The 17,885-nt window shown below is 41.6% G+C and overlaps 2 protein-coding genes across 3 annotated transcripts in view; both read left to right on the plus strand.

The window, feature by feature from the left end:
- The window catches only part of IQGAP2 (IQ motif containing GTPase activating protein 2), a 188,708-nt gene extending 186,038 nt beyond the window's left edge, over nucleotides 1-2,670 (plus strand). For both annotated transcript variants that reach the window (XM_070743205.1, XM_070743206.1), the window contains 3 exons: nucleotides 130-273; nucleotides 427-535; nucleotides 1,838-2,670. In XM_070743205.1, coding sequence (XP_070599306.1) covers nucleotides 130-273; nucleotides 427-535; nucleotides 1,838-1,951 — 367 coding nt within the window. In that variant the 3' untranslated portion in view covers nucleotides 1,952-2,670. The remainder of the gene's footprint in view (nucleotides 1-129; nucleotides 274-426; nucleotides 536-1,837) is intronic.
- Nucleotides 2,671-8,752: 6,082 nt separating this feature from the next.
- LOC139162621 (proteinase-activated receptor 1-like) lies at nucleotides 8,753-15,542 on the plus strand. Its single transcript, XM_070743209.1, has 2 exons — nucleotides 8,753-9,274; nucleotides 13,411-15,542. Exons 1-2 carry the CDS (start codon nucleotides 9,199-9,201, stop codon nucleotides 14,604-14,606), a joined length of 1,272 nt encoding a protein of 423 aa, XP_070599310.1. The 5' UTR covers nucleotides 8,753-9,198; the 3' UTR covers nucleotides 14,607-15,542.
- The last annotated feature ends 2,343 nt before the right edge of the window (nucleotides 15,543-17,885 follow it).

Below are 17,885 nucleotides of genomic sequence, written 5' to 3' on the forward strand. Positions count from 1 at the left end.
CTTGATAAATTATTTTAAATTTGAATTTTAAAACATTTGTATTTATTTTATCTTTGTCTTTATTAGCAAAAGGAAAACATGTTTCTTCTGTGATTGGCCTAGCATTTATTTATCTGATTCAATTTACAGAAATTCACGAAGATCTATTAAATTAAATGGAAAGCAAGAGGAGAAAAGTGGAAACAAACTGAAGAATACTTCATTGAAATACACGGCAGCAAGACTATATGAAAAGGGAGTTATTCTAGAAATTGATGAACTTCAGCCTAATCAGTAGGTGTTGTGTAGCTGATTTATCTATTAAAATGGATTTTTCATTTTAGAATTTAAAATGAGTCATTTTTCACAAGTGTTTTGGTTTTAACTCCGTAGCATTTTAATGTGAATATATTTCTACTTCCAAATGATTATTTCTTTTCTTCATAGGTTTAAGAATGTGATGTTTGAAATTTCACCCGGTGAAGAAGTGGGTGATTTTGATATTAAAGCTAAATTTTTAGGTGTGGAGATGGAAAAAGTACAGCTCCATTTTCAGGTAAATTGTTTTTTTTTAATGATATGTGCTTCATTAGAGGCTTTTCTAGACTATTGTGGGAGTAGAAAGAAGAAAATAACTTGCAGCATGCACTTGGGTAGCATTTGAGGACTTATTTTCAAATAGAGGGTTTTACAAAGTAGTTTACTCTTATTAAAGAAATCTTTATTTCAAATAGTAAAAAAGCAAAATTCCATCAGTTATGCCCAGATCAGTTCTTGAATTTTTGCCAAGTTTATTATTGATAAACTTTGAGATAAAACATACACTGCCACAAATTAGGGGAACTGATTAGAGCAGTGCTTTTTAACCACAGCAACCTTAAGATGTGTTGATATCAACTGTCAAAATTCCTATCCATCATAGGGAATTCTGGCAGTTGGAGTCCACACATCTCCAGGTTGCCATGGTTGAGAAACACTGGATTAGATAATTACTCTGACATAACTATTGATAATTTGCATAAATCTGTGTGCAGTTTTCTTAGAGATACTTATGCTTTCGTGTAATGTAGGATTATAATCCTTTTTAAAGTAGTTACAAGTCAGCAATACTTTGCAACTATTTTTGGATCTTACTGGATTTGCATTTGTCATTGGGTGGGGTCTGTTCTGCAGGAACACAAATCTTCCCCGAAAATAAAGGAAAAACAACAACATCTATTATAGCAAAAGCAAATAGTGGCTGACTCATTAAACTGCTTTCATATCTATCTCTTTTCTCTCTTGCCTTTTCTTTTTCTTTTCTTTACTCAAACTTGTGTGTATACAGTGTATCGTATGTATTGTTATTGTGTGATTTTAATGTAAATAAATTAATAAACTTTTTTCAAAAAAAAATAAACTGCTTGCCTTCAGGTTAAATTTTATATAAATGTGCATTATAATTACTGGCTAGCATCTCGACTTCTAGAGGGTCTCATCAAATTGTCTAAATAAAATACCGATATGTTTCCCTAGTGGACAGTTCTCTGTTTGCCTTAATTGTATCAATGGTATAAATGGTTTTAAGTCTTCTTGATTTTAATTTTCAAGATTGAATTTAGGTGTCAAACTCGCTTCGTCACGGTGGCATCATGTGACATATCAGGACTGTTTTCCCCTTCGCTAAACCTGGTATGGGCATGGTCTGCCCTTGATGCATCCGGCCCAGGGTGCAGGAGTTTGACAGCCCTGATCTAGTATTAGGAAAAATGCTGGGGAGGGCTGTTTTCACATTTTGCTCGTCTTCATGTTTAACTTATAAACATTGCTCATTCTGATTTCAATTTGAAAATACTTTCACTTTTCTTCCTTGCTACAGGACTTGCTTCAAATGCAATATGAAGGCGTTTCTGTAATGAAAATGTTTGAGAAAGCTAAAGTGAATGTAAACCTCCTGATTTTTCTGCTAAACAAAAAATTCTACGGAAAATGATTCACTACATTTTGTTTCAATCAAGTCCCAGTTCTGGCTGTAGCTTAAATATTTAAATCTATTATACAACAGATCTTTCTTCGAGGCAGCCCAGAAGAAATTACTTGTGTGCCTTTTTCATCCTTTGATAATATAATAATAAAATAAGAAACTACGAATCAGCTTAAAACACTTCCTGATTTCTGTGGTGTTGGTACTTAATTTAAAAAGATAAGATCAAGTGACATCCACACACTGTATGTCTGATTTTAAAAATAGGACATTTGAATAGTATATATATAGAAATCTTACCTCAGTAAAATTATATATGTGTAAATCAGTATCAAGTACAGTTTTCCTTATTATTCATAGGAAAAATAATTTCTAATATGAGTCTCTAAAGAATAGCTTTGGCAAATATTTCTTAAGTGCTATTTTTCCAGAAGCCTATCAATTGTAAAATGAATTATTGTAAAATTCAAAGTTTTATAAGTAATAATAAATTTAACATTTACTGTATAAAATATATATTTTGCAATTCATTCCTATTAAAAATGCACTACTGCCTCAATAAAATCTATACACAGCTTTTTAATTTAAGTGTAAAGAAGTAATTGGAATAGTGATCTGTTTTTTGCAGTGTATTTGAGGTATTTTAAATAAATTGTGCCTGTCTTTTTTGTAAGAAAGCAAAAAAATCACAAATAAAATGCAATAAATCGTAATCTAGTTAATTTTAATTTTATTTCAATAAGTGTAATTCTTTTATATCAAGTTGGGAAGACTCAATAACTATGAAGTAATACTGCTGGGCCTGCTTATGCAAGTACTGTACATCAAAGAGTTTCTCACTCCAACAACAGACTATTCCTTTTAAATTTTGCAGTAGCTTTAATAGAACATGGGTTGAGTACAAAATCAAGGTAGCAACCCAGATTTTCCATAACTTTAACTATTTTTTTAAAGATGCCAAGTTAAAAGGTAAATAGTGATAGAAAATTAGAAAAGAAAAATGCTCAAAAATAATAAAAATAAATGTGTTGAAAAGAAAAAAAGGAAAAGAATGAGTTTCAACTTTGATTCAGATATAGTTATGGATTATATATACAGTGATCCCCCGATTATTGCGAGGGTTCCGTTCCAGGACCCCTCGCAATGATCGGTTTTTCGCAAAGTAGCACTGCGGAAGTAAAAACACCATCTGCGCATGCGCAGATGGTGTTTTTACTTCCGCCGCAGCAGCGAGGAGCCGAAGATTGGGGTTTCCCCACCGCCCACGCAAACTCCTCGCTGCCGCTCGCCCGCCCTTCGCCCGCCCACGCCGTTCGCTCGCGCCGCTTCCCAGCTGAGTCCTGAAGCCAATTCGCTTCAGGACTCAGCTGGGAAGCGGCGCGAGCGAACGGCGTGGGCGGGTGAAGGGCGGGCGGGCGGGGCGCGCGGGCAGGCAGGCGGCGGACAAGCCGCTCGCTCGCACCGCTCGCTCGCACTGTTTCCCAGCTGAGTCCTGAAGCCAATTCGCTTCAGGACTCAGCTGGCAAGCAGCGCGAGCGAACGGCGTGGGTGGGCGCACGGCCGGCGCGCGGGCAGGCAGGCGGTGGACAAGCCGTTCGCTCGCGCCGCTCGCTCGCGCCGCTTCCCAGCTGAGTCCTGAAGCCAATTCGCTTCAGGACTCAGCTGGGAAGCGCCGCGAGTGAACGGCGGGCGAAGGGCGGGCGAGCGGCAGCGAGGAGTTTGCGTGGGCGGTGGGGAAACTCCTCGCTGATGCCCGCCGCTCACCCTCCCGCCAGCAAGAGGGGGAAGACCCAGGGAAGCCACCCAGCAGCTGATCTGCCCGGCGCCATCTACGCATGCGTGCCCATAGAAAAAAAGGGCGCGCATGCGCAGATGGTGTTTTGACTTCCGGGTTGAAAAATCGCAATTTAGCCCGTTCGCAATGATCGGGATCGCGATACCCGGGGGATCACTGTATATAGATTTACATTATATAGAACCTCATACTTCTGCCTCATGTAATCTGTCTCTGCCTCAGTTCCACTTACTCACCCATTTTCCCATCGTCTCTGGCTTTTGGCCACTCTGAACTGCAGGGCTGCGGTATTCTGCCTTCACCCCCCTCCATCATTGCCACTACCTCCAGCTGATTTCATTCCTTGTCTCATCTCCCCTCTGCTGGGCTCGCCTCTGCCTTCCCAGCCACCAGGCTCTTGGCAAGCCTGCCCCATTGCAACAGTCTCAGCTTGCCCCCAGCAATGGGTCATGCATGTATGATCACCAACAACCCTCATAACCACCCTCTCACTGCTGGTGAGAGACAGCAGCAGGTAAATAGGTGAAGAAAATGAAGATCAGCTGGAGACAGCAGCAGGTAGATAGCGGTGGAATATCGCTACCTCATCTTGACTATGCTGTGCAAGGCAACCAAAAGGTAGGAGATGGAGGGGGAGATAGGCGGTGGCAGGAAGTGTACTGGAGGCAGTTTGCACAGCGCAGGAAAGCATGTCTTAAGAACGCTGCAGTGATCATAAAATAGAGGCCAATCACCAAGTGCCTGAATTTTAATCAGGTAACCCAGGGATACTTCAGTGGTCAAAAATGTGATGATTGGTCATAAGTCCATTTTTGCAGTCCTATAATGACTTTAAGCAGTCATTGAACAAATGGTGACAGCCTGAGGACTAGCTGTATGATTACTTGGTGGTTTTATTTTGGATCCAGTAAAGGAAAACCCCAGAGTTCAGAGGCCATATGCATTAACTCAGTTTTGGAGAATAAGAAAGAGATGAGGCAATAAGCCTTTTGTTCTGACAGGATTTGTAAGTTTTCAGAGATAACAAATTGACCACTGGAAACCAGAGTTTAATTACACATTACCGTAAAATGTAAACACTACTTTACATTCATAATTAACAGTCCATGGGAATGTTGCAGATCTATAGCAAATCCGTTGAAATGTTGCTGGAATTTAGGAATAAAAGAGCTACATTTTTATTATATACTGTACATTTATATTTATTTATTTATTTATGTTTGTTTGTTTGTTTGTTTGTTTAGCTATCCATCTCCCATAAAAGAGACTGGGTGGTGTAGAACACTAAACTAAAAAATAATACTATTCTTTAACAACCACAATTTAAAAAATAATTTTATATATTAGCACACAAACAGGAGAGGATACAAACCCCATTAATGGAACCATTGCAAAATCTCCCCAGTTTCTTCAATAGATAGACTAAAAGGCAACTTGTAGTACCAGTCTTAAATATCTGTTTGTGTTAGCTTAAACACAGATTCTATTCAGTGTTGCAATTGGCGTAATAGCTGTCTAGACCAGGTATCCTCAAACTATGACCCATGGGGGGCCACAAGGATGCCCCACTCACATCACCCCATGCACCCACTCACTGGCCCCCACCAGTGATGGCCTGCTACCGGCACGGTCAGGTACTACACTCCAGTAGTGATTTTTGGGATGTTCACGCAGCTGTGCATCCCTGATGCACACACGCGTGCCCCCATGTGAGATTTGGCTTCTGCGCATGCACAGCAAGCAAAATCTTGTGAAGACATCCAAGCGAGATTTGGGTGATTTTTGCCAATTTTTTGCTCCTGCGTATGTGCGGAATCCAAATTTTGCGCTGATGAAAGCATACACGCGCGCCGGACGCACCTGTACCCGTGACGGCCTGGGAGGGCGCACCAGTAGTGCCAAAGACAGCAGTCCTTCGCTGGCCCCCGCACTTCGGCAGAGTGCAGGACTTACTTTTGTGAGTCCTGCAGGCTAGAACTTACCCTGTAGGGTAGGCCAAAAATGGGCTGTGCCTTTTTCCAGTTGAGGAAAGAAATCAAAGATTAGCCAGGGACTCCAGTCCACCTGTTGTGGCCAACCAGCAGCTGACAGCAGATCCTTTCAAGAAGAAACCGACTAGGTGATGCACCAGCAGCCTGTGCAGCTGGCACCCAAGTCAAACTGAGGAGGCTGGCGAGGACTCGATGCCAGAGGCAGAGGTTCCGCTAGGACCATCAGAACCTCCAGCACTGCATAGTAGTAATGAGGAAGAAGAGACTTCTCCTTAATGCACATAGAGCTGCTGAAAGGCAGAAGTGGTTACTCCAGAGGAGGTCTCCTCGGGAGTAAGACTTGGGGCTAATTGGCCACTCCCCTAATCTACTTAAGGAAAGCAAAGGAGTTGAATCTGTGCAAGAAACAATGTTTAGAATCTATGTGGTTTGTTGTGTCTGGAAAATCTCTACCCTGCTTATCTGCTTCAGTTTCTTTATTGAAAACAACTAGACATTTTGCCAAATTTCGTGAGCTATCAAAGGCTAATTGCTATTCTGTGATTTAAGACATTCTGAACTTATGCCAATGACTAATTAGCAGTTGGGCTTTGGCAAGAAAATACTGCTTTGAGATTCATGTGTGTGTGACCTCTACTAAGACAGCTATTAGTAGTCGGTTATTGATTAAAAATAAATTCGAACAAACTGTGTGTTTGCTATGTTCTTAGCTGGGGCAGAACACGACTGTCACTCTGCTGGGGGAGGGAAACCGAAGGGTCCCAACAAGAGAGGCTGTGCCTGCCGCGTAATTATACAACGCTTCCAAAAACCGCACTTAGTACCAGGTACCTGCATGCTTTCCATTCATCCTGTCCAAAGGAGAACAGAAGCAGAGAGAGGGAGGCTTGAGAGTATGCTGTGCCCCAGTATGGCGCTATCCCATGCTGGATAGACTAGCCCAGAAGTAGCAGATCCTTCGATCATGAGCTAGATGCAGGGTCTGAGGTGGGGGGAGGGCGAGCAGGCAGCTCAGTGGAGACCGCCACTCTGGCATTAAGCACAACTCTTGGAAGCAATGATTGATTACACAGCAGGCGCAGCCTTTCCTGGTGGGACCCTTCAACTTCCCCACCGCCTGGCAGAGTGATGGTGGCAAATCTTTGAGCTCTTTTCTTGGCTAGTGAAAGGTGCCACCCATCACTTGCAATGAGAGCTTGGCGGCCCTTGGCGGGGCTGGCAAGACACAAGCAAGCGAGCACCACAACAGTTGTCCCACCACAACAGCTGCCTAACTACCCTTGTCCCACTCGGCAGCTCCAGGGCGGTGGCCTATGAGGCTGCCTGCCCCTGAAAGAGGACAGATATCTCTGCCCCTGCAGAGGGAGGCAGGAAGGGAATCCAAGCAGTGGATTGGGAGGGAGAAGGTGGCTGGGCGGCTCTTGCAGCACCAACTCCCTAGCTCACTCACATCTTGGCAGCCACTGAGCCTCCACCTTTGGGCTTCTTTGCCAAATCTGTTCCAAGTGATGCTTGCACAGTCCAATCCTGCCTGCCAAGTGTGCGGAACCCTTGTTTAAGTCTGTTCTGTGCATTTGAGACATGCAGAGGAAGCTCCAGGTCAGCCAGGAAGATTCCAAAAGCGGATTGAGACTGCAGTGATGTGATGTGAATAGAATGGGAAGGAGACAATAGAATGAGAGTGGGAATGAGAATAGGATGGGATGGAATAGCAATAGCAATAGGATGGAGTGAGAGTGGGAATGGAAATGGGATGGAATTGAATGGAAATTGAAAGGAATGTAATTCAATGAGGGCACTGCGGAGATTAAAGAGGATCCTGCAGAAGATGCCCCAGGAGAGAGGGAGGGTGGGAGAGAGAGAGAGAAAGAGAGATCATTCATTGGCAACCTTCAGTCTTGAAAGAGTTCTTAGAGCAGCATCTAGTGTGGGTTGCGCACATGCGTGAGATTATTTGCTTCTGTGCCTGTGCGGAAGCAAAAAAAATCGCTGAAATCTCACATGCACGTGCATCCCCTTGTGAGATTTTGCTTCCTGCGTATGCGTAGAAGCAAACTCTCCCTCGGCCGCGCTCACGTCAGAGAGGCAGAGCTGCCCGTAATTATCCGTACCGGTAAGGACATGCCTAAGTGCACCAGCGTGCCTACCGTCCCTGTCCTAATGTTTCTCTATTACTAGTACCAATATGTATAGAAACATTGTTATATCATTGTACACTGAGAGCATATGCACCAAGACAAATTCCTTGTGAAAAATTGTATTCTATTTTTAAAAAAAGTATATCTAACCCACTACTGCCCTGGTCTAGACCAGGGTAGTGGGCTCTTCTATGACTAGTGGACTTCAACTCCCAGAACTCCTGAGCCAATCATACTAGCTCAGGAATTCTGGGAGTTGAAGTCTACATATCTCCGAGACCGCCTTTTGCCGCACGAATCCCAGCGACCGATTAGGTCCCACAGAGTGGGCCTTCTCTGAGTCCCGTCAACTAAACAATGTCGGTTGGCGGGCCCCAGGGGAAAAGCCTTCTCTGTGGCGGCCCCGACTCTCTGGAACCAACTCCCCCCAGAGATTAGGACTGCCCCTACTCTCCCTGCCTTCCGTAAACTCCTTAAAACCCACCTTTGCCGTCAGGCATGGGGGAACTGAAACACCTCCCCCGGGCATGTTTAATTTATACATGGTATGTTTGGGTGTGTGTTTGCTAGTAAATGGGGTTCCTTTAAAATATTTCTAAATGTTTTTAAAGCTATTTGGATTTGCTATGATGCGCTGTATTTTGTTGTGAGCCGCCCCGAGTCTGCGGAGAGGGGCGGCATACAAATCTAAATAATAAATAAATAAATAAAATATCATAGAAGAGCCCACTTTGCCTTCCCCTGGTCTAGATCAATTGTAAGAGGAATCCCCACATTGACATAAACATTACAAATAAAGAATTTTTTTTTTTGCTTTACACAAAGTGTACTTGTTGGCCTTTGTCATCCAGTGAATTAACATGTTGAGAGGAGTCACGGATAACACGGGGGGAGGGGAGAGACTAATTGTAGTTTTCCTATTGCGAAATATCCCCTCCCAAACCTTAGCAGGTCTGTTTATTCCATTTTATATTCCTGTGGGAAACACAGGCACGTCAAACTTTTTAGATGCGAGAATTGCCCTGCCAAAAACCTGTGGTTTAAAGCAGAAAACATGTTAGCACATTACGTCTTCATGGCTTGGCTTGCCAAAAGAAGCAGTGCTCTATTTTCTTCCCTCATGAACTCTCCTCGAGAGAGGGAACACACTCGGGGCGAGGAAAAGAGGAGCACCGTCTCTCCGGCCTCCCCTCCCGACTTTGGGGCGGGGGTTTTAGGGCGACCTCCCTCAGCCTCGCGAGGCGGCGCGTTTCCTTTCCTTTCCCCACAAGGCAGAAGACGCCTCTCTCTGCGCGCGGCCGGTTCCCTCGGTCCTCGCCGGCTAAGGCGGCCATGGGGCTGCCGCTCGTCCTGGTCGCCCTCGCGGTGCTGGCGGTTCCCTCGCACGGCTTCTCATCACGGCGAAATGGTAAAAGCTGAGGCGCGCGGGCTGGGGATGGGGGTAGGGGTATTCCTCGCCAGACGGAAAGCACGGGATTTAGGGTGGTCGCGGGGGCAGGGGACGGGGGGGGGGGGCAGTTCAGCCATCTTTTCGAGCACGAACGGGGCCACCCTGTGCTGGAGTTCTTGCTTGTCTCGCCCCCAAAGAGCAATTCTGGATGTCTGAGGAGAAATATCCCCATCCACCCACCCCCTTCCTTAAAAAATGAACGCCCTTTGAAATGAAAAACGCCTCAGGCGGGGATTGATAAAAGGCGAAGCCGTCCGGGCTTCTGCCTCACCTGAGGCTTTTTTTGAACTTCGCCTGGCAAGCCAAAAAAGCTGGATTTTCTACCGCCTTCGCTCGCTTCTGTGACTTCAGAAACTCGTGAAGCACTTAGGGTGTACGTTGGCTGGCTTAGAAATACCACTGACATTTCGATTTAGGGTTTTTATTTTTAAAATTATTCCACTGCGGCTGCATTCGACTAAAAACTTTGAAGTCTGCTTTGAAAGAGCGGTGTTTTCAGTTGTGGTTTTGTTGTGGCTTCCTCTCACTTCTTCTGAATTGTCTTTTTTGCGGCTCCTCATGTCTTTCGGCTCGATTTTTTTCTCAGCAGGCTTTCCTTCCCCAACGCTTCCTGGATGCATTGGACTACAACTCCCATTTTCTTTGGGGCAGGACAAACTTTTGGGAAAGAAGGGAGTTTGCAGGCCAATTCGTTAGCAGAATTGAGAGTTTAGAGCAAAGCTGCTTGAGAGGGTGATTCTGGATGGATCGCCTGCAAAGCAAAGCATTTATCGAATTTTATCCTTACCGTGAATCATTGTGACTTCAGTTCTATAGATCCATAAAATCAGTTTTAGTGTTTGGTAACAAGTTAGAACTTGAGGTCAACAAATCAGTTTGGGTATTTGGTAACATTGGAACGGGAGGTCAACAAAAAGGAAGTTGATCTAAACATTAAACTGGAATTAACAAAGAGTAGTAATATTAATTGACTTAAACAATTTAAAAAAGATTTATTCATATTGTTGGGGTATATGGTTATCGATAACTAATAATCATGGAAATGTATTACAGTAGTCCCTCACCTATCGCTGGTGTTAAGTTCCAGACCTGGCCGCGATAGGTGAAATCCGCGATGGGGAATTTATCGACTGATAGTACTTATTTATTTATATTGTAATTGTTTGGTAAATTTTCATTGTTTTAAGTGTTTATAAACCCTTCCCACACAGTATTTATTTTAGATACAGTATTTAAATACAGTATTTACAATTTTAGATTTTTTTTTTTTAAACCTGCCGATCGAGTTCGGCGGGCTGTTTAAATCTGCCGATCGACTTCCTCAGAAACCTGCGATGAAGTGAAGCCGCAGTAGGTGAAGCGCGGTATAGCGAGGGACTACTGTACAGTATTTCAGTTTTCAGTTGTATTACTAGTATTGGGGGTGTGACTTTAGTTTTCAGTTGTATTTCTAGTACTGTATAGGGGATGTGACTAAAGGAATGCTTGAAACAGGCATGTGGTTTATTTATTTATAATATTTAAAAATTGTCTCAATTGTTATTTAGGCAAGTTATACTCCCCCAGAAATACCAAATCCAAAAGCTTAATCATCAAACAGTAGTTTATGTTCACCGAAAACCATCCTGCTTAAAAGCACATCAGAATGGGATGGTCTTCATAGGCTTACAAAATGCAAATGTTGGGCAATTCAGCCTTCAGAGGAGTTATATTCTGAAGAATGAGGATTACTATTGAAAAGGAATCTGGAATCCATCCAATAACTCCTGTCACGATAGGGCATTCATTGGACATGCTGTAGATCAGTGGTTCTCAACTTTCCTAATGCCGCGACCTTTAATACAGTTCCTCGTGTGGTGACCCCTAACTATAAAATGATAAATTATTACAAAATTCAGGGTGGGTTCTAACTTACCTCACTGCCAGTTCACTTCCTCCTGCGCTGCGTGACCATATCTTGTGGGCTCGTGTGCACTTGGTGCATGCACATATGCGCAGTGCTGAATTATTTGGAAAAAAAAGGCAAAAAATAAGATGGCAACACATGCACAGTGCCTGAAATTCAGCTTCTGCGCATGCTCAGAAGTTCCATGGTACAGATAATTTTTTTGCAGTATTTTGCATGTGGGTGGACCTGCCTGGAGACGGATAGAGGAGCAGTGTCTCGGTTCCTAAGATCATTGGAAATATGTGTTTTCTGATGGTCAGGCAACCCTTGTGAAAGGGTCATTCGACCCCCCTAAAGGGGTCTCGGCCCACACGTAGAGAATCGCTGCTCTAGATGTTCAAGTCACATAGGCAGAGTCATCAATTTGATTCATTATTAACAGTAGATATTGAGCAAAAGCTAGATTGGATATTTGATATTATCCAACATGACCTTTCTTATATTTTGAGTTTTGTTTCAAAGCTATTGAATTATCAAGTGGTGAAATACTATGTGTTCTGCCGGCGTGTTTCAACTGCCCGTAATTACAGGGTAACTAGTCCAGGAAGACACACACCACACGATAAAAGGAAAACCCAAAAGTTTTTATAAACAGAAAAACAGAAACAGCTCCCTTTTTAAATGTCAAAGGGATTTTCTGGTACACACAGGGCACAGGTTAAATGCAATCCAATTGCTCACCCAATAACTGGGAAATTGAGTCCAATTCTAAAGTCCAAAGAGTCCACACACAATCTTGAACAGCACAAAAACCACGATCTTGACAAAACAATGAATCACATAAACTGCCATGAGGCTAAAACACCAAGCTGCACTTTTATCTGTAGCACTAATTACAGCAGCCCCACCCAACTACAGGTGGCCTCATTTTCTCTTGTAATAATCCTTCAGTTGTTGTCTCCCATGCATCACTCTACGCATGTGTGGATGTGTCATTAATTCTTGTTCAGAATCCAGGGATGATACAGATGATTGATCTCCTCCTGGGCTGTCTGCCAAACTCCCCTCTTCCCTGTCACTCACGCTTCCTTGGTCAGAAGAGGCTTCGTTGGCAGATTCCATCGGGAGCAAAACAGGCCTGCGGCATGTGGATGTTTCCCCCACATCCACCTGTACATTCCTTCGGGAACAAAACAGGCCTGCGGCATGTGGATGTTTCCCCCACATCCACCTGTACATTCCTTGGGGCAGGAGCTGGGCCAGAGCTAACCACAACACTATGGAAGTTTTAGATTTTTGAATCTCATTAAATTGATGGGAATAAGCAGACATAAAGCAAAATAATATATGCCACTTTTAAATATTAGATGAATTAGGGTTATTTTAAGCAGAAAAAGGAGCTATTTAGCTTTTAACAAGTATTATTTTTGTTTTGTTTAAAAGCATATGATTTTTTAAAGAAAATATTTTTTTATATTTATGCTGCCATGTGTATAATCTGCTGTAATAAATTATTTGAAACTAGGATTTAAAGAAGACAAGTGAATAGTTTCCTCCTGTACCCAGTCAATTGACTTCAGTGGACTGGAAAATTTATTGTATAAGAGAGACTGAAAGAATGGGATATATTTAATCATGGTAGGGGTGGGAAACTGAACAATGTCTATAGAAGTTCAAGATTTATACTCCTTAAAGTCAGATTGCTGAGTATAGAATAACAATCTCAGGAAGACTCCAGTTAAGCAAACTTCATAACTCTCCTCCCTCAGTTCCTTTAAATAGAATTCTTTAGAATTCTTCATTGGCCAAGGAACTTGTCTATAAATAAACAAAAGTTAATGTGCTATGCCACTAAGAGGTTATCTATTTCTGAATAGAAAAATAGACTAGAAAATGTTTTCAATTATAACAAACCTAACCCCCTCCTCAAAAATTTTACAAAATGTTACCCATTGAGAGATAATTTGACCACAATAAAAAATTAAGGAGCAATGAACATTACATAAAAAGAATAATATGTATTATAATATATTTATGCTGACATTTGAAAGAATGCTCTGGAATTATAAAAAGGTAAGCACACCTACCATCTAAGATTTGTACAACATATGAGAAAATCTAATGCTAGCAAAATTAAATACATTGTTAAACTCTAAAATATTAATATATAATTGCCTAATACCATAATATTTTTAATTTTTTTTAGGCTCTTCTTCCATGAATGAAACTTGGGCAGGTCCAAGATCCTTTCCCTGGAGGGAAGAGAAAGATGAATATGAACCAATTCCGTTGTCGGATAACGATGCTGAAAACGATATGGACATTGGGTCAGGATCTAGCAGTCAAAGCAGAGCACGGAACTTTCCAAAATATGCTCTAGTGAAAGATGTGGAAGACTTCCTACTGAGTGGATGGCTGACCAGTTTCGTTCCAGGAGTCTATACTCTCGTTGTGTCCTTCAGTCTTCCTCTAAACATCACAGCAATTTTTCTGTTTTTGCTCAAAATGAAAGTGAAGAAGCCAGCTGTAATATACATGCTCAATTTAGCTTTTGCAGACGTGCTTTTTGCGAGTGTGCTTCCGTTTAGGATTGTCTACCATTTTTCTGGAAACCACTGGCCTTTTGGACCTGCCATGTGCCGCTTTGTCACTGCAACGTTTTACTGCAACATGTACTGCTCCATTCTGCTGATGACTGTGATCAGCATCGATCGTTTCTTGGCAGTGGTGTATCCCATGCAATCTCTGTCCTGGCGCACCCTAAGGCGTGCCTCCGTGGTTTGTGTTGCCATCTGGCTCGTATCTCTTGCTGGAGTGGTTCCCTTGTTTATCACTGAGCAAACAAGGAACATACTTCCTCTAAACATAACAACTTGTCACGATGTCCTGAATGAAAGTGACCTCCAAGGATATTACCGTATTTTTTTCACTGTTTTCTTTTCTTTTTTCTTTTTTGTGCCACTCATTGTTTGTACCTTTTGCTACGTCCGTATCATCTGGTGCCTTAGCTCTTCAAACATCGCTGTGAAATCGGGTAAAAGGAGACGAGCTTTATTGTTGTCTGTGGCTGTTTTATCCATTTTTATTATATGTTTTGGCCCAACAAATCTTCTCTTGCTAGTTCATTATGCACATTTTGCTTACAGCAACTACTCGGGTAGTATATATTTTGCTTATCTCCTCTGTGTCTGCATTAGCAGTGTAAGTTGCTGTATTGACCCTTTGATCTATTACTACGCCTCCTCTGAATGTCAGCGTCAGCTTAGAAATTTATTATGTTGCAGAAAGGACTCTGAACTCTGCAGCCTTACTTCCGATAATCCCCTGGGCAGCAGAACAAGCCAAAGGGTTACTGGCACCAGTACAATTGATAACAGTCTCTATCGAAAATTACTAGCATAGAAACATTTTTGGGTGTTTCTGGTATATATATGCCTCCATTTTATAAAATACTGCAGTGAAGACATGAGTACCCTTTCACAGTCTGTTTTATTAACGTAAAATCTCACTATAAGAATTGCAGTAAATGGAAAAAACTTTGGGGGACTGTAAGTATGTCTGTACATACATCTTTATTTAAGGCAAAAATGGAACACAAATTTGTAAAAAGCTGTTAAACTTTAATGAGACCTTGTCTTTTCGAAGACCTACCGTATTTGTAGGATCATGTTGCTATATTTTTACACACAGGTTGGCTGCCTGGAAAAGTACGGCAACACACCATTCCTTTTTATGTCCAAATCACTTTGTAAGATGTGAGTCAGAACCATCCAGGCAATCACTCATCAAGTATGGTTTTTCTCCTACCACCTTAACATTAAATTATATTAAGAATCAGAAACAAGAATCTTGTGCTGCCAAAAATTGCTCAGGAATATAACATTATTTTTAAAAATGGAGTTGCTGTTTAAAACTACACATATTATAAAATTTTGTCTATGTTCATGAAAAAAAAAGAATCAGAAACAATTTGGGAGGCATACAGATTAATGAAAAAAAATGTACCAATGGGAGCCATGGAACAATTCTTTCTTGTGATTTCACATAATTTCAAAAAGGCCGAGCTGCTGTTTGCATAGCCCTCGCACGTAGATTTTAGGACACAATAAAGTCAAAAGCTAATAAACCTTAGATCTATCCCTGTTGAGTAAGTCAAATACTATTGTCCTATATTATTTTTATATGAATGTGTATGCATATATGCATGTATGTTAAATAGACATACATATTCCACCTATTACTTTGTAATTTTTTGCTCTATTAAAGCTGTACAAATGTTGATGGGCAGAGCTATTTTACATTTTATTTTTGAAAATTAAATTACACTCAATTAATAAATGTGCAAATGGTCTTTGTGTTTGTGATTTCCTGTTAATTCGTAATTTAGAAATTAGCTCCCAAAACAGTATTGAAAATATGCCACAAGCTAAATTTAAAAAAGATCATTCATTTATTCTGTCCATAAATGTACTTTGAGGTAATGCTACATTGAGATAATAGAAACATAGAAGACTGACGGCAGAAAAGACCTCATGATCCATCTAGTCTGCCCTTAACTATTTCCTGTATTTTTATCTTAGGATGGATATATGTTTATCCCAGGCAGGTTTAAATTCAATTACTGTGGATTTGCCAACCACGTCTGCTGGAAGTTTGTTCTAAGGATCTACTACTCTTTCAGTAAAATAATAATTTTCTCATAATGCTTTTCCAATGGCCAAACCATATTCTAAAATTTTCTAATTCAGGCAGTTCTTGATTTGCAATCATTCGTTTAGTGATTGTTGGAAGTTATGACCACACAAGTGACATGACTGTTTCTCACACGACCTTTGCAGCATTCCCCCAGTCAAAATTCAGGTGCTTGGCAACTGACTCATATCTATGACGATTGCAGTAATCCAGGTTCACCTTTTGTGACCTACTGACAAGCAAAATCAATAGGGAAGCCAGATTCACTTAACCATATTACTACTTAACAACTTGTGATTCACATAACAACTGTGGCAAGAAAGGTCATAAAATGGGGAGCATTCACTTAACAAATGTCTCTCTTAACAGCATAAATTTGGGGCTCAAATGTGATTTGAGGACTATTTGTAAGTTTTTTGAGAAAAAGCAAAAGATATTGTGGAGATTTCTTCAAACCTAAGCATAGAATGCTATGAGGTTGTATCAGTGTAGTGCAGTGTTGCCCCATGCTGTCTGGGGAATTCTGGGAGTTGAAATCCTCACATCTTAAAGGCTCTGAGATTGAGAAATTCTACTTCCTTAAACATCTATGGAGATTCCCAGTCTTCCATGTCATGGTTGTCCCAAAAATACTTTTTCAAACGGCAACTGGACGTTTTTTGTTTTTGAAGATGTTTCATTTTTCATCCAAGAAGCTTCTTTATCAGAACTGAAGAAGCTGCTTGGATGAGAAGCAAAATGTCTTAAAGAAAAGACAAAGTCCAGTTGCCTTTTGAAAAAGCTCCTGTAGGACACTGCTGCAGTATTTGAATGGACATTTCACATCTATATATTTATTTATTAGAGTTGGAAGGGACCTTGTAGATCATCTAGTCCAACCCCACCCTCCCACTCCCACTCTGTCAGGAGTCCCTATACCAGTGATGGCTAACCTTTTTTTTCTCTCGGGTGCCGAAAGAGCTTGCTCGCACGCTATCACTCTGAGCCCACACTCGTAATTCAATGTGATTGCTGAATGAATGAAAATGAATGTTTTTAAAGTTAGAATTTTAAGAACTTTTTAGTATATTAATTGGATAACTGTACTGTTGTGTTTCGCTACATGTTGTGAGCCGCCCCGAGTTCACGGAGAGGGGCAACATACAAGTCCAATTAATAAATCAATAATAAATAAATGCCCAGGGAAGGCAAAAACAGCTCCCCCCACCCCCTGGAGGACCTCTGGAGGTCAGAAACGGCCTGTTTCTCAACTTCTGGTAGGCTCATGTTTCAGGCTTCAAAGTCTTCGCTGGAGCTGGGGAAGGGTAAAAACACCCTTCTCAACCCCCCTGGATGCTCTCTGGAAGTCAAAAATGCCCTCCCAGAGCCTCTGTGTGAGCCAAAAATCAGGTGGCTGGCCCACACACGCATGTTGGAGCTGAGCTAGGGCAACGGCTCACATGCCAACAGACATAGCTCTGCGTGCCACCTGTGGCACCTGTGCCATAGGTTCGCCATCACTGCCCTACACCAATTCGGACATATGGCAGTCCAGTCTCTCTGAAAGTCCCAAATGCTCACAACCTCCGCAGGCAAGCTGTTCCACTGATTAATCGCTCTCACTGTCAGAAAGTTCTTCCTTATTTTCAGATCCCACATATTACCTTCAAATAATGTATACTATATATTTGTTCATAAGCAGATTCAGATGTTCTGATGACAACATATGAGAGTTGTATGCTTGTGAGAGACACACTCCTGTTTATCTACTGTACACTTGGAAGCATTAAAAAAAATGTTCAATTGCTTGTTTGGCCACTAGAGGCCACCATAACTACAGTAAAATTAGTCAACAATCTTACAAGAACCAGGAAGAATAATGTTGAGGAGGAAATAATAATTAAAATGAGAGGGAGCACTAGTGCACTCCTGCATTATAGTTGTATGATTTATGTTTTGCTTTCTCACAGCCATACTGTATAAGACTTATTGAGAAAGTACCATGAATAG

This window comes from Erythrolamprus reginae, chromosome 2 (assembly GCF_031021105.1).
Source record: "Erythrolamprus reginae isolate rEryReg1 chromosome 2, rEryReg1.hap1, whole genome shotgun sequence".
NCBI lineage: Eukaryota > Metazoa > Chordata > Lepidosauria > Squamata > Dipsadidae > Erythrolamprus > Erythrolamprus reginae.

Excerpts from the sequence above, each read along its gene's own strand:
- LOC139162621 (XM_070743209.1), top strand. The coding sequence starts at position 9,199 with ATGGGGCTGCCGCTCGTCCTGGTCGCCCTCGCGGTGCTGGCGGTTCCC. Across the intron at positions 9,275-13,410 it reads CTTCTCATCACGGCGAAATG|GCTCTTCTTCCATGAATGAA; the intron begins GTAAAAGCTGAG and ends AATTTTTTTTAG.